Genomic DNA, 19,092 nt, shown 5'->3' with positions numbered 1-19,092 from the left:
TATAATTGTGAACTAATTTTAAAAATTGTAGAGTTGTATTTACTAATGGTCTTAAAATCTTGCAACCTCAGATGTATCAAATCATAATGAGGTTTTGGGATGATTATAGTCTTCTGGTACTCGTATCTCTCGCTTAAACTATCTCATATAATCAATAGATTTTTTTATTGTCAGGTACTCAATTTACATTTCTTCATACAAATGGTGGCAAAGGAAAATTGTTGCTTTAGCACGATACTATAAAGATGTTTTTTTTTTTTTTTGCCTTAATAGTAATTCTAAGATTCATTACATCAAAATAAATCTAAGCATCAAGCATCTATAATAAATAATTGTTACCATAAACATCGAAGGTAACAAATTCAAATTTCATAAAATTTGACATGATCTATAACAAATATATTAAGTATTGAATGAGAAAGAAGTATTCAAAATCAAACTAACATATAAAAGACAATAATATTTATCGCATTAATATGATAACATTCTACTTTATAAAATATCACATAGATCATATCAAGATTTTATAAAATGATATATATCGCAATAAGCATATATATGAATATTGATAGAAGAGAAGCTTACCATAGTTGGAAAATGTTATGCAAGTATCTTGCCTAATATGAAAAAAAAAAAAAAAAAAAAAAAAAAAAAAAAAAAAAGAACACAACATTTGGTTAAAGTCTTGTGTTGATAATATGTTGTAAAATTAAAAAGAAGTAATAAGAGAATTGAAAGATTGTAATGTAAGACTAGCTCTTCAAGAGGTTAATATCAATCTTGCTGGGGCGTATAAGGGAAGACTGCGTGAATCACACTCAAGACTAAACAAAGCATGTCTAGCCTAAAATCCTGGCAAATATTCTTCCGCTAATTTTATATTTGCAACTGATACTCATTTTCAATTTCATAGCTGTACATTGTAATAGTACCATAAATTTAGCTCCAACGTTTGTATAATTCCTAAATTAGCTTCTCAACTATTGTGTATATAAGTTAGAATTTTGGTCAATGAAATGTGTGGGAAATTATTCATTGAAATCACAGTAATACCTATTCTTTTATAATGGGTACATTATGGCCCAATGTAGCCAAGACCCTCTCACACGCTAGACAAAAATATTTGAGTCTTCCCCAACCCACTTGCTCGCTGCACACAAAAGTTTAAGCCTCAACGCCAGCTAACATGGGTGGGTTTCTCACTTCTAGTGGGGCTGAGCCCATTCCTAGACCTAACTGTCACCCCTCCAAGGGTGGTCTAAAGTGGCAAGGCTGCTCCAACCACCATGGATGGTCAATTATTGCATTTGGAATGCACCCTAGGGATGATTTTGGCACCCCATTCAGTGTGACTATAGAGCCACCTTGTGCATAAATTTGCTCTTTCATGAGGTCGTTTATAGCCACCTTGCAATGTGTGTCAAGATGCTTCATGCTATTTTGGAAAGAGATTTGCTTGCAAGTTTGTTGTGTATGACCTAGATTGTTGATTTTAACCAATTACAAGAAGTATTTATTGGCCTATCCTACATGGTAGCAGAGATACTTTCCTAACCTTTGATTAACTGGGGAGATTTCTCTTGTGCATATTTAGTAGACTCCACTATCTCTTTTTCCTCCAAGTACAGATGTCAACGAATGTGAAATATGATCTTTGGGCTAGGGTTACATTCAGATGCTTCTGCTTTTATATTTGATGGATTCAAATCCCTAAAGTGTTTATCCAAACTCTAAAGTTTATTGCATTTCAAGCTTCTATATCCTTTAGGGTTGAATACCATCTTCTAGTAAAGATAAAATATTGAGTTTAGATCAATTTCAGAATTGTATTACATGCCATAATTTTGGTCAATCGAAGGTCACTCACACTTAGGCCTCTTGTTTACACTAGGGGTGTAGAACCGGGCCCCATTTTTTTTTTTTTTTTTTTTTTTTCTGATTCAGTCCAAAACCCGAAAATCTGAGTCAATCTGGGTGATTATCCGCCCATATCCAGTTTTTAAACCAGTTATTTGTAATCGGTTTCCTTTTTTAAGTAACAAATTTATTGATGGCATTGGTAACAAAAGCAATTACAATGCCATGCTCCTCCTTGTCCTCCTTCCTTTTTCTAATGGTTGTTGTGTGAATTCTTTGGTTCTCCTCGGTGTATGAATTGGTTCCAATCCCATGTGGTAGCTCAACCACGTGCGCTTCTTCAATGAGAAACCCAATTAACTAGAAGATCCTAAAAACATATAGAAGCCGGAAGCAGAGCAGTCATTAATCGAAGCAATTGGCGCCCAAAACGCCATGGATTTCTCAGAGCTTCTTCCACAAAGAAAGAACAAGGTCAAATTTAGTTTTTACGCACAAAATTATTGATCTTAAAGAGAGAAATCACGTGATAGTGCTTCGTCTTGATGGGAGAGTGAGCTAAAACAATGAAAAAGGAACCTGGACCGATTCCATTACTGATGAGAAACCAAAAATATCGTGTGCATATTGTGGTAACGACTGGGCAACTATTGTTGAGGGATGCCCATCAGTCGCTTTTGGTTTGATGAATGCAAATGAAGCTCGCAGCAAGAACCTGAACAAGTACACCCCCAACACTCTGCAAGAGTCACACAATTTTTCAACAAAAAGAATAAGAAGAAGAAGAAGAAGAAGATATCCGGTTACAATCCGGGTATCTGGGTCCAAATCTGGATATCCGCCTGGATTTGGACCAAATTAATCTGGGCAGATACCCACTCGATTTTTTAAATCCGCATCCAGATGCATAGCCCTAGTTTACACAATGGGAGGCGAGAGGTTGGAGGTAGCACTTTCCCCATATCCTTAACATCTATACTTGTTGAAAGCAAGACTTCATCCATGATTCCATCATCATCAGTATCCAATAGAGCACCTTCAAGATGCCAACTTTCAGTGTTCATATTCATTGTCAATAAATTTGTGATGGGTCTACATTCTTTATGTTCTGCAAAGGGTTTACCTAGAATCTTTCAACATTAAGGACCCACTCTTTCTAATAGCCTGTAAGACAATTAAAATTGGGCTTGGTGTTTCCTTGCTTTGGAACAACTCTTCTAGTGCTTATTGCTGATGCCGGGGCCATGGTCTCAAGTTGAGAAGAACCATTTAAATGGGCAAGTTGAAACTGCACGAAATAATTGCTCACTTCAATGCTTCAGCAGAGTTTGGTAATGAATCAGCCGATCAGTCTGACTCCTTGATATTTGCATGGAGAGAGTAAATTGCTAATAAAGCTATCTGTAAACTGAGGTTGAAATTGGTACGATCTGAGTAGCAAAGAAAATCTAGGTAGCAAAACAACTGTTTTTTTAGTTCTCATTTATTCATGAAACCTTCCCCATTTAATGATTGGTTGGAAAATGCAAACTAGAGAGCAAATCCTGCTTGCTGATATATACATCCTCGTTATGTGGTTTTTAGGGTAGGATTAGCAAAATAACTGTTTTCAAGAATTTTCAAAAATTTTCATATATTTCTTTCACAAATATCATTTAAACATAAAATACTTTCAATTTTATATCTTTAATTTTTGAATATAATCATTACATAATTATTATAACTTTTTTAAATTTCTAAACAAAACATAAAAAACAATACTACTTTTTCAAATTTTAAAACAAAAATAATATTAAAAATTTCAATTCAAATAATTTTTTGACTTCATAAAATTTTTATTTAACTTTTTCTCTCTCATTTATCAAAACCCACTAAAATATCTTAATTCAAACAATTTCACTACTATTCAGAGATATATTGAGATATTCTAATATTTTGTTTGATAAATTGAGACTATTTAACTACTTTTTACTAGTATTCACATATAAAAAATGATATTTATAGTCATTGAGTATATAAACATCGCACAATTCTTTTGAAAAAAGTAAGTAAATATAGAATTCACATGAACAAAAATAATTTTTTTAATAATGAAACATATTCTTTTTTAAAATAATATCATAGCGCTTGCACACTCTACGATTCTATATAGTATTACTCTTCACTAATAATTCACTACTATTATTTATTAATTTTTTATTATTATTGACAGATTATATAACTAGCCTGTATCTAAATGGGCTCTTATTTGATACCTAAATCCGACGGCAACAACTCTTTTTTTTGTACTTCATAAGTAAGGTAGTTATTGAAAGTACTACAAAAATGCTATATATATATAAACCATAGGCTAGGCTATGATTGAGAGATTAAATTTCATAAGAAAATTGATCTATTGAATAGGTACAGCTTGAACCTTGCATTTGCAATTAATTATCATCAACCTCAGATCTAAGTTAAATGAATGTGGTTGAGAAATGATTAATTGAGTGACACTTTTGAGGACTGGGGCATCTATATTAATCAATCTAACCTCAACCGAAAGGACAGATGACATGAATGTGTAATTTCAAGTTGGGATATTGCCAGGTCACAAGCGATGTAAAAGATATGATTTCTTTTTTAGTTATTTTATTTGTAAGACGGTGGATAGAACACATAATTTAAATTATATCTTCTATATATAAAAAGTGTGTATGAAACGGAAAATCTTGTTTTAACGGTTTTTCTTGTATTTCCGTTAAAGTTAACACCGTTTGTTTAAATACGTGTGAATGTAATGGGCATATAGAATGAAGACATAAATGTTGAGAGAGATAACATTCAATGTTATTATATGATTTATTAATCACAATAATTACAATACTTAATAGTTTATATAATAATAAGTAATTAAAGATTAGTTATTATATTTTTCTCTTTCTCCTTAACATATACACGTGTATTAGGTGCATAAAACGTGAATTCCTAAGTATAATACATGTGTATTATACGTTTCATTAAATCAGATTATTGAGTATTCTAAATTTAAAAATCTCATATAATATATAATACAAGTGTGTTTGATCAAAGTGTTTTTTTTTTCCCATGGTAGTAGGACGTAGCTTCCACTAAGTCATATTCCACACGTAGGCTTGCTATGATGGGCACGTGACAAAGGTCGTGATCCTTGAGCTAATCAAGAAAGAGTAAATTCGGCCAACAACTTCAAAATATATTTTAGGATTTATATATATGCTATATATAAAAAACATTATACCACAAATTTTATAAAAAGATTATGTTTTAACTTTATGTTGATCTTGATCGATTCAACCAACAGCAAAATAAGAATTTCAATGTTGTCTCTATTGATCGTCTACAGGATTACATAAATTGATGAATTATAATACAAACATCAAACGACACATATTTTGAACTACCGTTTGTGTTAGACTTTTATTAAATTTTTCGTATACATCTTTGCTAAAATTATGGATGTTATAAATATGTATTAGATTATATGATATTTTGAACTAATTTTTTTATCTTCTCCAATATACCTTAAATTATTAAGTGACATCAATAATTTTTATAAAATATATATTATTTTTTACAAATAATCATTTCATAAAATTAGACAAACGTGCTTTGCACGTTGCTCCCACCTAGTATATATATATATGATAATATTTTATTTGTAAAAATCAAATTTTATTTTTTTAAAATCAAATTATGACATATTAATATTATATTAAGTGTATTTTACACATTGATCACTTATAAATATTTTTCTTTTTTCAGATAATTAATGCCATTGTATTAATTAATGTGTGTATATTAATTATTTACTTTATATTATCATTCTATTTTCATTCTACTAAGTAAGATGTTATACATTTATTATCATTGAATGATCATTTATTAGATTCTTTTTTATCATATAATTGTGATGAATGTTCCATATCTTACTTAATAGAATGAAAGTATGATAAAAATATGATGTATAGTAACATTACTATACATAAGCGCGCGTGTACGCGCGCACATATATATATATATATATATATATATATATATATATGTATATATGTATATGCATATGATCATCATCATTGAATATGTTGTGAACAAAGCCACAGAGAGTTATTTTCTCCGGGCATTGTTTATTTACTTCCCTCCACTTTATCGTTTTAATTTTATGGTTTGTAACTTTTTGATCATATTGATTTATCTGATGGTTTTTAATTTAATAGATTAATCATTGACTAATATTACATAAAATTGTGGAGTGCACAGCATCGCACAATAGTTTTGAAATTTTCTTTTTATGTGAGTTCTATTTTTACTCACTTTTTTAAAGAAATTACATGATATTTGCGCATTTCACGAATGCAAATATCATTTGAGTGAAAAATAATTAAAATGCAACACAACAATTAATACCATGATAATATTCAAAATAAAAATCAACATTTCTCTTATTTGAAAATATATTTGAGAATGAAACATAAGAAGAAAGAACAAGGAGTAAATGTTACATGGCCAGCATTCTTTAATAGAATTATGAAGAGACAATTTATATTATTTTTCCATATCATTTAAATAGTTTTCTTTTTTTAATTTCTTTTGAAAAATAATGGTATCACTTTGAGTAATATAAAAAAGAGTAATCTTACATATAATTATGGAGTACGTAAATGTCGTGTAGTCGTTATAAAAAAAAGTTAAGTCTATTATTAAAAAATTAATTTATTTTTATATAAATTCTGTATTTATTCATTTTTTTAAAATGATTACATGGTATTTATACATTCGTAATTACAAGTATAATTTCTCAATTTAAAAAAAAAAAAAAGAGAGTAAATAAGAGAAAGAAACAATTATAGATGAAGAGAAGTTCTACTCATTTGCCTCCTTCCCACATACATCACATGAAAATGGTGATGTGGCTTTTTGTCTTTTAAAAAAAAATTAAACACATGTGTTTTAGAGAGACCCTAAATACCCAAATCGGTATGATGGGTGGATTTCAAATTCCCCCCCCCCCTCCCCCCAAACGTTCTTCCTCCGCTAGCCTTCATGTCTGCCACCGTTTAGGACCGCTGACGAGAATGATTGATCGATGAGAATGTAACCACGATCAACCCATCGTATTCAACTCGCATCCACGTTCAACTCGCATCCACGTTCAACTCACACATGTTTTCTCTTTCTTTTTCTTTTGTTTTTCTTATGCCCCATAAGTTTCTTGGTGACCTTTATTCTAGACAGTTTTGCAAAAGAATTTCTAAAAAATGGTTGAAGATGAATGATGGTTATAGGCCTCTAGATTAGTGCTTGTTGTTCAATTCTACGTGGGGCTCTCATTTGAGAGATTTATTGTCCTTTGTTAACTCGAACAAGGGGAGAGGGATTTGGTGAGGGGAGAGATTTCTAAGGGGAGGGAGAGGAATTCAGATTCAAAGGGTAGGAGAGGCACATGAGAGAGGGATGTTTGTTTTAGTAGACCGAACTCAAGTTAGACCAGGTTTGTCACATTAGTTTCATGTGGTGTATGATCTATTAGGAGTAGATTTTCTCATAGATGAATAGTTGTTATCCAAAAGGAGATAAGAAAACACTATATCAAAAAAATGTATTTTGCATATACTAGTTTACATGCATAAGCCGATGGGCATAATTTTTTGGATCTTTGTTAGTCATTTTATATTGAGAAATCATATTTGAAGTTGTGATATATGTAAATATTACATAATCATTTTTAAAAAAATGAGTAAATATGATACCCACATAATAAAGAATTAATTTTTAATAGTAAACTCCACTCTTTTTTAAAAAGATTACATAATACTTATATATATATATATATATATATATTTTAGAGAAGATGACGGTGTCTCAATTTTATTGATCGTCCTTACTTATGGTAGAGAAATACTATGGTAATAATTAGGACGGACACTTAGAATTTACACATATTCAATAAATAACAACCCATACATTAAAACAAACAAACTTAAATAATAACCAAATATGATTCTAAACACAGAAATATTAACCAAAATAACCAACCCTATATAAAAATCTATAAAAATAAAAACTATATTAGACGTAACGAAGGCTTCCCTGAATATTCCATAAGAATTAAACCTCGCAGCACTTGGAGAGTCTCTGCCAAGTAGGTACAAACCAAATCTAAAGCTGAATTCCCTTTTTTTGCCAACCAATTTACCACTTTACTTCTCTCTCTAATAACATGGTGCGCAAAAAAAAAAAAAAAAAACCATAGAGTTCAGAATGTTAAAAACTTCCTCTAATTTTTTTTTTTTTAAATACCACACCTCGTATCTTGCACATCACTTATGTAATTCATGACTATTCCAATATTACTCTTTTACATTTACATGCAAATAGAATAAACCATTCTGATTGCTCGAGTGTTGAATAAAGAGTGGAGATTTTTATTTTTTATTTTTTTATGTGCCATTAATTATTTTGATATACATTGGATTACAAATTTACAAATCACATGCGTAATTGCTTGGTCCCGTTTAAGCATATGTGGGAACCACACGAGGTTGAGTTATCCCCGAAAAGTCTGCATGGACATAAATATTTACTGCAATCTGAAAACCACGTGGTTTCACGCTAAAAGTCCACAAATTAGGCTGACACATGCAGGAAGAACAGCAAAAACCAAACATCCTCCAACTAAAACCACAAACACATTCGGGCTCCGGCGTTTGATCATTGATGTAAAGAGTATATAGTTCATCCGTGAATTAAAGGAAAATAGGTTATAAAAATTAATAAAATAATAATAAATAATTTATGAATAATAGTCATCTGATTGATCTATTTTCTAATTTAATTAAAAAATATTTTTTTTATTGGAAAAGAAAAACAGTTTAGCAAGCGCAGCGGCACCTTTCATGGGGAACAGAAAGATATGGGGTTACACTTGTGCAGTACTTCCCTGTGTAGCCAGAATCATTATAATTTTCCCTTGTCTTTTGACTGACTATTGTGGTCCGTGGATAGCATTTTGCCACTTGGGGTAAATCAGTTTGGCTATGAAGACCAAGCGTAGGAGTTAAAATAAAATTATTTAAAAAAATAAAATTTATTATTAAAAATTAATTTTTTTCATGTAAATTTTATATTTATTTATTTTTTAAAAATATTGTACAATACTTTTACATAATTATAAATATTATTTTTTAATTAAAATGTAAATAAAATAAAATAAAATAAAATAAGGTGGGTTGTTGCATATAATTGGCGGTAGCTTTTAATAAACTGGTTTGGAAGTCTAAACATGGTTGATTTCAAATACCCAGACGTGGCTTAGGGCTTGGAAGAAAATTATAATAAAGATATATAGTTTATGAGATCTTATATTTTTTATAAAAGAGAGATTTTTACTCTTTATAATAAGCTTTTAGAGTACAACCTTTGACTCCAATTGTATTATTAATTAATCCTTTTAAAATATAGGTCTATAAGAACATCTCTTGAAGATCTAAATCACATAACTTATATTTTAAAAAGATTAATTAATGATACAATTGAACCTCTATTGATACTTTATAAAGAGTAATAACTTATCATTCACAAGCAATGTGCGATCCATTCACCACCTACCTTTATCCTTATTATATAAGATATCACAATCTCCCCTTCTATATTCCTGATATTCTCGTCGGGCCAATATGCTGTAAGTGACACGGTTAAAATTTCACATTTCTAATTAGGATAGGCTCTGATTCAATTTGTAACACCCTAATAAAATGTCCAAACTACATGATTTATATTTTAGAAAGACTAGTCAATGATATAATTAGAACTTTAATAGAATTTTATAAAGAACAATAATTTATTCTTCTCAAATAGCATAAGATCCCATTTACCACCCATCCTTATATGGATTATCACAATTCATAATAGTCTCATATAATGCAACATATATATATATATATATATATATATTTTTTTTTTTTTTTTTCTTTTGTAACGTCTTTAGGTAAACCAATAATTTCTGATTCTGAAATGTCCCAAATTTACCCGGTAATATGGTGCAAATATTTCCCTGTAAATTTCTAAATCACCTTCCTTTTGACAGGGAGGAAAGTTACTTTCTAGACATGTGATGAACCTGATGATGATGTTCTGCCATACTTTGTCCTTGGACTGCAAGATTTTTCGGAGTAGTTTCGTAAAAAGTCTTGGTTACCCCACATATATCATAAACCTAATTATCAGATTTGCATATGACCCATGGGCCCTACTGTCATTTCGTTCCAGTCAAATTTATAGTCAAGGTAATGAAGACAAAACATTAAAAGAAGCAATATCCCCCACTCCGCACTTACGCTTCATCATTAACAAAACAAAACTCTTTTTAATTAAAAGAGCAAACATTGTTGTCTTTTATGTTGTCCTTCCATTGATCCTCACTATTTGCTTACTATTGAATTTCAAACGTAACGCATTTATTTTTTTATTATCTAATAATAATATAATTAGAAATTATTTATTATATTTTATTTATAAACCTATTATCTAATACTACATCATACGATAATAAGAAGATAATAAGAAAATAGATGAGAAATAAATTTTTTTTTCTAAATTTTATTTTAAGTCGGTACATAGAATATATTATACAAATTATTTAAATGACAATATTTAATTTGTAAGATTTAAATTTAATTTTTATTTTAAAATCAAATATGCGATATAAGCATTTTATTAACTGTATTATTCACACCGACTTATAAATAAAAAGTTTATATTATTGGCCTAAAAGCTTAAAATTTCTCATATCAATTCCTCCATCCATTGTCAATGAATTTAATTCTCCTCGTCTTTTCTTTTAATCTATTGCATAGCATATATTTCGAGTATGAAATGTATTCACAAAAAATTAATCCTTGAAAGCTTTTGAATTATTAGATATTTTGCACTTTTACTTGTATAAATATATATATATATATAAAGAATTTTTGCACTTTACATCTCGAAATATTGAATTTTGTATATTCTATTATTTAATGAGAAATGATAATTATAGTTGTGAGTGTGTAAATATTACACAATCACTTTAAAAAAATGAATAAATATGGAACTCATATGGATTTTTTTTTTTTAGAATTTTGCTATATACAAGTACAGTTGTGTACTAATCTGTGTATCAATATTGATTTATTTATACTTAAAATTTAAATTAACATTATTTTCAATAAAATCTACTTTTTAACCAATCACATCACATTGATGCACATATTAGTACACAGTTATGCTTGTAACTATATTTTGTTCTTTTTTTAATAATAGAGTCTATTTTTTTTTTCAAAACGATTGTATGATACTTCCAAACTTTACGTCTGTATATAATTTCTCTTTTATATATATATATATATATATATATATATATATATTCAATTGTATACTTTACAATTTCGTCTAATTTTGATAGTTAAAACTAATTAAAATAAAAGACAGTTAACACGATATGACCCTAATGATCAAATCTTGATAAAAGTTGTAAATCTTTAATTTTTTAATGACTTAAAGACCTTAATATGAAAATCTTGATAACTTACAAAATACAAACCTCAATGTAAGATTTATTTATCCTATACCCTCATGTCTTAAATTGAGTTTGGTCCCCTCATTTTTATTACCTTGAAAAATAATTATTTTTATTATATTTACTAATGTTTATAATTTTTTAATAATTTTTTTATTTTTTAAAATGACTTCCAAAAATTAATAAAATTATTTGCTATATTTTTAAAAAGAAGATTTAAAAAAAAAAAAAAAATAAACACATTTTCCTTTGCTATGTATGTTCTGATATTCATATATTTGGTAGAAGGATGCTGCTACATCCATCGACAGTGGCTCACCAAACTTTTGTACGATGTTATTAAATTATTTTATTTTATTTTATTTTAGTTTATGTTTTAAGCATTTTTTGTATTTTTTTAAATAAAAAATAAAAAATATAATACTAAAAAATAAATAAACATAAATTTTAAAAAATAAAAATAAAACACATCTCGATAAGAAAAAACAATAGACACATTTTCTTTGCTATAAAAGAAAAATCCTTAATAAAATAAAAAAGAAATCCTTAATCGACAATGACACGCGACGATTCTGTTAAATTCTGTCTTATACACATTCTAAGCTGAAAAGCGAATCTCATCTCTCTCAGAGTCATATATCAGTGATCAGTATAAACGTGATGCGAAGGACAAATTGATCACGATGCCAGGGATGGGATTTCAGGGGCAGAATTCCTCGACAGGTGCCGGCTCGAGAGCTCGCAATGCTAGTAGCCCTGACTCCGTCATCTTCACTCTCGAATCCAACTTCTGCAGCCTCTTCTCCTCTGCTTCCGCCAGCGTCGAGCGCTGTTCTTTTGCTTCAGATGCCCACGACCGCGATTCCCTGGCATCTGAAATCTCCCTCGTAATTCCAATCCCCCCGCCCAACTATATGTGTTTGAACTTCATAATTCTGGGATTCATGCGATCAACTTGCATGCTTGCTTAGCTGATTGCATTGCGCATTTGAGCCCAGGCTCTCCTTTTCCGCTTCTTCTTTGCATGAACTCCCAGATTCCTAGTTGACAAACTCTGCTTCGCACAGTTTAAAATTATTTGATTTCATTGATGCAGCATTTGGCAGGAACTGACCATGGTGATCACCACGATAGCTCGAGTGGTCCAGATCTAGACCCGGATCCGAACAAACGCACAGGACTCAACAACTACAATAAGCACAGTCGTTTCTTCAGTAAAGGAGAAAATGCCAAAGGTATTGTTCAAGTACTGCATATTTTCGCCATTTAAAAAGAGAGAAAAAAAGGCTATTTTTTACGCCGCCATAAAAGCACAGGAAAGTTTCAAAACTTCAGTACACTCTTCACTGTTTCCTTGTATCTTACGCAGTTCTAAAGGAAGACAGCGACGCAGATTTTGAAGACAAAAATCAGCCTCTAGATTCTGCAAGGAGCTCCTTCTCTCTAGCTCTCAAAGGTACGCTTCCTTCACAAGACAAACTGAAATCTTTTGCTTTTGCTTTTACCTTGTTTATGTTAAGCATTTGATTTGTACAACTTTTTCCCTTCGTCTACGCAGAATGTCAGGATCGGAGATCCAGATCTGAAGCTCTATCCAAGAAGCCAGATAGACGAAGACCTGCTTCATTGGATCTCAACAATGTTACCGTCGCCTCCTCTTCGCCGCGGCTGGCAACCATGAAAAAAAGTTCGGCTGTGTCGTCTCGCAAGTCCGGTTCGTTGCCGAGTCCCGGGACACCGAATTATCGTCAGGAGGGCATCGGAATGCAAAAGGGTTGGAGCTCGGAGCGTGTACCGATGCAAACCAGTACTAATCGGAGGCAGCCAGCAAACGTGGCGTTGCTACCTTTCAATAACGGACGGTCGACGTTGCCATCGAAATGGGAAGATGCAGAGAGGTGGATTTTCAGTCCGGTTTCCGTAGATGGTGTTGAGAGGCCTTCGATCCAGCCACAGCAGAGGAGGCCAAAGTCTAAGAGTGGTCCTCTCGGTCCTCCTGGGGTAGCATATTACTCTATGTATTCGCCAACTATGCCGATATTTGATGGGGTTAATGTTCCAGCTTCTCCGTTTTCGGCTGGTGTGATAGCAGCAGACGGATTGGTCATGCATTCTAGCAATGTTGGGGTCTTTCCTGTGCGGGCAGAGCCTTGCATGGCCCGTTCAGCTAGTGTGCATGGCTACTCTGAGATGCTGAGTCAATTATCGTTGCCTGGATTACAAGGTACTTCTAAATTAGCTCCTTTAAGCCTCACTTCCTTTAATTAGTATGTATTAGAAATAGAATTTGCATCTATATTCAGACTTAGTTTAATATCGTTCATGGATGTCACTGTCAGCGTGAAGGATGTCAATTCCTTTTAGTAAGGCTTTTTGCAATCTGCACAATTTCCGCATTCCTTCTGTGGCTTTGTAATTAATGCTGGTCGTAGAAAGTTCATTAGAATTCTCATGACATCTGAAGAGTAGAAGAATTTCAATTTTGGGTAATAATACCTGCTTTAAATATGTTAAGCCTAATTCTATCCTTATCTCGTAAGATTCATCTTTCTGATCTTGAACTATTTCCCTTGGTTCAAGCACAGATGAAAAGTTTGATGGGCTCAAGGATGCAGGCACTGATATATCTCGTGGTGTTTCAAGAAGAGACATGGCGACCCAAATGAGCCCAGAGGGTAGCAGTCACTCATCTCCTCAAAGAAGGATTTCTTTCTCTGCCTCTATGCCATCTGCCCTTCCTATAATGGATTTGCAGAGTGTCCCATCCTCTAAAATGGAAGTTAGAGACGTCCAGGTAGATGAACATGTCACCGTGACAAGGTGGTCCAAGAAACATAGAGCTCGATTTCCTGGGAGGAGCTCAGAGAAAGTTGATGACTGGAAAAAGAAAGGCGTGGATGCTCAATCTTCAGATTTGGATATAAGGAGTATTTCAAAGTATGGATCTTTGACCACTTTATTACTTGTATTTCCTTCACTCTGCCAGGACATTTAATGATAATATGAATTGGAAATTTTGTTAAGAAAAAAATTGCCTGGAGATATCAAATGGTGCAAGGCTATCTTTCTCAACCGTTGCGATATCCTCCAACAATAAATCTTTAAGTTGCTCTTCTTGCTAATGTTGTCCCTTTGTAAATAGTTTATCCATGTGTGGTGAAATAAAAAGGTTTGTTTTTAATGTTGTGACTCTGTTGTATTGTGAATTTTTGGATATATCTTACTATGAAACAGTTGAAGACAATGGTTGTTTAACAACCCGAGCTTCAGCTGGTTAAGTGTCCAAATTGTATAGTTAAGAGCATGCAATTTCCTGTCCTAAGATATTTAGTCCATGGATTCCATCATTTATAAGCGTTAATCATTAGTGTTTGACCACAGTTTCAGACCAGAAGATAAATCTCACCAAATGGCAGCCATGAAATGTATGCAGATGCTTATCTACTCTATATTAACGTGTCAATGCTCGTAAATTTTTCCAGGGTGAAAAGAGAGGAAGCCAAAATCACTGCCTGGGAGAACCTGCAGAAGGCAAAGGCTGAGGCAGCAATCCGAAAACTGGAGGTTATTTTCTAATGATATGTTTCTTAATGTCATTTTATGAAAACAAAGTGAGCAGTGGGAGCTGCTCACTATGCTGACTAATGTGGCAATTATTTCTGGAGGGGTAATTGGCTGGTCAGCATTGATGACGCTTGCTTTGCAGAACTCGCTTGTGTGGCTTCCCAGTTACCGAAAATAAACTTGAAAATATGAAAACGAAAATATGAAAACTTTTACCCAATAATCAACCCTTGGTTGTGAGAGATGTTCGCTTTTTTATTTTCTCCCTATGTGATTTGAATTCCATATATTTGTTACTTTGGTCTACTCTAGCATTATTTTAGTGTCAATGTAAATTATCAAAATTTTAGAGTGTGTTTCAATACATAGGAAAGTTCGAAATTTAGGTTAGCCAAATTGTCTTTCCTTTTGATGGGGAATAGCATGTCTCCCACCTAAGCACGCTGAACCTACTCTCTCTCTGTTTTTTTTTTTTTTTTTTTTTCAATTTTATAAATTTGTTGAAATTTGAAATTGTTGCTAGTGACTTTTCCTTCAAGAGTTGGTGATTATAGGAAGTATTCAGCTGTGCCTTTGGACTGAAAATTGAAGGAAATAGGTTTATAGAGTATAGGCACATTTTTTTTTTCTTTTTTCTTTCTGTTTTTGTAAAGATGGAAAAGGTATCTATTCATGAGATTATTTTAGTAACATAATCCTCGTTGGGGTATATGTGCCAAACGAAACGTGGTGGTGGTAATGTGCTTTTTACAGAAATCTTGTCAAGCATGCTTTATGTGTTCTCATTCCGCAAAAGTGGGCATGAGCATTTGGTTCTATCACCCTTTAATCATTTTGTTTTTTCAGATGAAGCTGGAAAAGAAGAGATCATCATCCATGGATAAGATAATGAACAAGCTAAGATCAGCTCAAAAGAGAGCCCAAGACATGAGGAGCTCGGTTTTGTCCAATCAGGCTCATCCCAGTACTTCCCATAAGGCTCTATCATTCCGCAGAACCCGCCAGATTGGCACCTTGAGTGGTTGTTTTACCTGCCATGCTTTCTAATGCCTCATCCAGCCATCTGTTACTCTGTTTGACCAATAATCGTGGGTACCTTCTTTGTAGAATCTCAAATTCAGAATTTGATCCGTGTAAAAATTTCTCATATTACATGCATGTCCTTTGTATGGAGTTTCTTCCACTGAATAATTTTTAGACATATCTATTGCAGTACCATCTAAAGCTGAAACTTGAGCTAGACGATTATTTCTATTCATGAATGTACAAACAATGAGCACAGATTTACTAGTTACCGGAGAGTTCTTGTTACACCCACCCCTATCACTTCTTTGTAGTCTTGATAGTTGAAATGCATCTGAACATTGCCATTGAAGATAGGAGCATTTGAAGACAATCCCATCCTATGAAATAGCCCGAAATGTTTTAACATCATGCAGTGGGCATTGTTTCATAATTTCTTGGAATGAGATCTTTCTGAAAAGACTGCTAGTATATGTTAAACACTATTACATATGATGGTAAAACTCTCTCTGTACATTGTCCTGTGCTCCCAAGATTACTCATGGTGTGCTGTTTCTGACCAGGTTAAAGTCTTATGGAAAATGGAGTGCAAGAACATAATTGAATGGTGTACAGAAGTGGACAAATATTATTATGACACTAATTTGGTGTCAAATTGTGTTTGTGGTGGACTAAAGCACCAATACCTCCATCAAGTTCCTGATAAGATGCGAGAAATCACAACATTCTTTGGGGATTTAATGGATAGTAAGACATGTATGTATGTAAATCAACCTAGAGTTTTCCTTTTCACATTGAGAGCTTGTTGGATAAATAGAGATACAGTTCATCTGGTTGACCTATAATTTTCATCAAAACTTGGAACTGAAGAACACTCATTACATTATTATGATTTATATATAGTAATTTATGTAATTCTAGCATGATATAATGTACTTCCTTACCGCTTTGTCTTTGATGTAAGATTCAGTATGAGGTCTTGATTCTATAGGGTATGGTTCCAAACTTGCTTCTTGTATTCTAGGTTTTCCAGCATTTGCAAAACAGCAGACACGAGACATGTGCCTATTTTCTGGAGTTGTAGTCTGATAGGGGAAGAAGTTACTTCAATTTCATGACCCGTTTAGTAGTTATTTTCTTGAGTTCCAGAATTAGTGACATGTGATCTTTCGTACCAGTCTTACAATCATTAGCCTAGTTTTCTAGTTGATAAATTATACACCAAAGACTGCATTTTCTTTCCCAACAATTTGCAAGGATGCTGCCATTTAATAAGGAGAGGTTTCCCAACCTTTTTTCTGTGTAGTTTTGATATGGGTAATTCAAGAGTCTTTCTAATTTTAAAAGGAAGGGTTGCTTTGGGCTTAATCATAGAATTTAATTGCAACCTCCACCTAGAAAATAATCCTTATAATTTCAAATTATTTCACAGGAACTTCATCAAATGTAGCTTTATTCCTTGCTAGCCTTATTCCCCCAATATATAGAACGAGAGAAGGAACAAGAGCTGCCAATTTAGATTTTAATTCCATGGAAATCAGGCCTCCATATATCAATAAATAACTTCTTGATTACAACGACATTTACTTTATTATGAGTGGTAAATATTCTTAATCTGCATTAAAGGCCTTAATAATAAATAACTTGATATATTCTAAGAGTGCTACCATGAACTAATTAGAAGTTGAACATGAATCAGTCTTCAACTCTTTTAACTTTATTCTTCTGGAAGAACTCATCTATACGATGAATAAAAGATGTTGGAGGCCTATAGTTCAGGACCCGAACGAGTGGCGTTAACATAATCTTGAGTAAGAGGTGCTCGCACTCAGGGGATTATTAATCCAATCACCCTAAACATTCTCATCAACCAAGTTCCACTGTAGTCTGAACCCCATATACATGGGATTATGAAACTTCGGATCACCTCCCAAAATGCCTTCAGATACTTGGGTATGGCCCATAACAATGAGAAGTAGTTCTCATTCGGCTCCTCCTTCAACAAAAGCTGGACTCAAATGGGATTCGTGGCATTAAACATGGTAATTGTAGAAAATAAACTTTACAAGCTATTTGTTACAAATAAGAAGTTAATATAAAAATGCAAGACTTTTGTATTTAGATTTTTAGATATTTATGTTCACATCTTCCATCTAAATTTGCACTTTCATACTTGCTTAGAGAGAGAGAGAGAGAGAGAGAGAGAGACCTCTTGATAGTAGCTAATGTGGTATCTGCATTTATGGAAGTGTTGAAAACATGCTCCATTGTCATAAGGGACGCAAGGAACAGGTCATTGCTGTAAGCATACCTATAATACTTCACATCAAACTCATCAAACTTTGCCGAGCTAGGCCTTCCAGCTATAATAATGGGGGATTCCGAATGCTGTTGATCTAGGCCTTCGAGCTATGGTTGGTAGATATAAAAAGAGGGCCTTTGCAGACATTAAATAGAAAGTGTGGCATAAGTTATAGAGCTGGAAAGAACAACTACTTTCATAAGGGGGTAAGGAAATTCTGATGTAAGTTATGGCCCTCTCCATCCCAACCTATTAATGAGTTGTTTTCTACTTCCAGGGAATATTTGTAAAGAGTTGAAGCTATGATGACAACCTTTTGGTGGGGTTAGAAAACCAATGAGAGGAGGATTCGTTGTACTAGTTGGGAGAGGATGTGTGAAACAAAGGCTAAGAGAAGTTTGGGTTTTAAGGATTTGCATACTTTTAATATGTCTCTTTTAGCTAAATAAGGATGGAGAATACTGTAGGCTGAAAATTCATTGCTTCATAAAATATAAAAGGCTAAATATTTCCTACAAGGTTCTTTTTTTTTTTTATTCTAGGCTAGGCCACAACCCTTATTCACATGGAGAGGAATGTGGACAGTAAAGAAATGGCTCCTCAAAGGATGTTAGTGGCGGATTGGTGATGGTAAAATTGCAAAGTTGTGGTTTGACAATTGGGTTCTAGGGTATCAAAGTTTGCTGCAAGAAGGGAATGTGAGCACTACTGAAGCAAATGAAAAACTTAATACTATTATTGATAGTAACACAAGATGGTGGAATGTGGCTAA

The 19,092-nt window shown here is 32.6% G+C and overlaps 1 protein-coding gene across 1 annotated transcript; it reads left to right on the top strand.

The window, feature by feature from the left end:
* Positions 1–12,022: 12,022 nt before the first annotated feature.
* On the top strand, positions 12,023–16,941 carry LOC122297515. Its single transcript, XM_043107598.1, has 8 exons — positions 12,023–12,318; positions 12,528–12,666; positions 12,801–12,887; positions 12,990–13,655; positions 14,017–14,368; positions 14,914–14,995; positions 15,842–16,083; positions 16,582–16,941. Exons 1-7 carry the CDS (start codon positions 12,115–12,117, stop codon positions 16,040–16,042), a joined length of 1,731 nt encoding a protein of 576 aa, XP_042963532.1. The 5' UTR covers positions 12,023–12,114; the 3' UTR covers positions 16,043–16,083; positions 16,582–16,941.
* Positions 16,942–19,092: the final 2,151 nt, after the last annotated feature.

Source organism: Carya illinoinensis, chromosome 15 (assembly GCF_018687715.1).
Source record: "Carya illinoinensis cultivar Pawnee chromosome 15, C.illinoinensisPawnee_v1, whole genome shotgun sequence".
Taxonomy (NCBI): domain Eukaryota; kingdom Viridiplantae; phylum Streptophyta; class Magnoliopsida; order Fagales; family Juglandaceae; genus Carya; species Carya illinoinensis.
Note: the sequence above shows the minus strand (reverse complement) of the source record. Positions and strands in the feature narration are given on the sequence as shown.

Coding starts and splice junctions, on each gene's coding strand:
- LOC122297515 (XM_043107598.1), top strand. CDS start 12,115: ATGCCAGGGATGGGATTTCAGGGGCAGAATTCCTCGACAGGTGCCGGC. Junction 12,667..12,800: donor TAAAGGAGAAAATGCCAAAG/GTATTGTTCAAG, acceptor TATCTTACGCAG/TTCTAAAGGAAGACAGCGAC. Junction 14,369..14,913: donor GATATAAGGAGTATTTCAAA/GTATGGATCTTT, acceptor AAATTTTTCCAG/GGTGAAAAGAGAGGAAGCCA.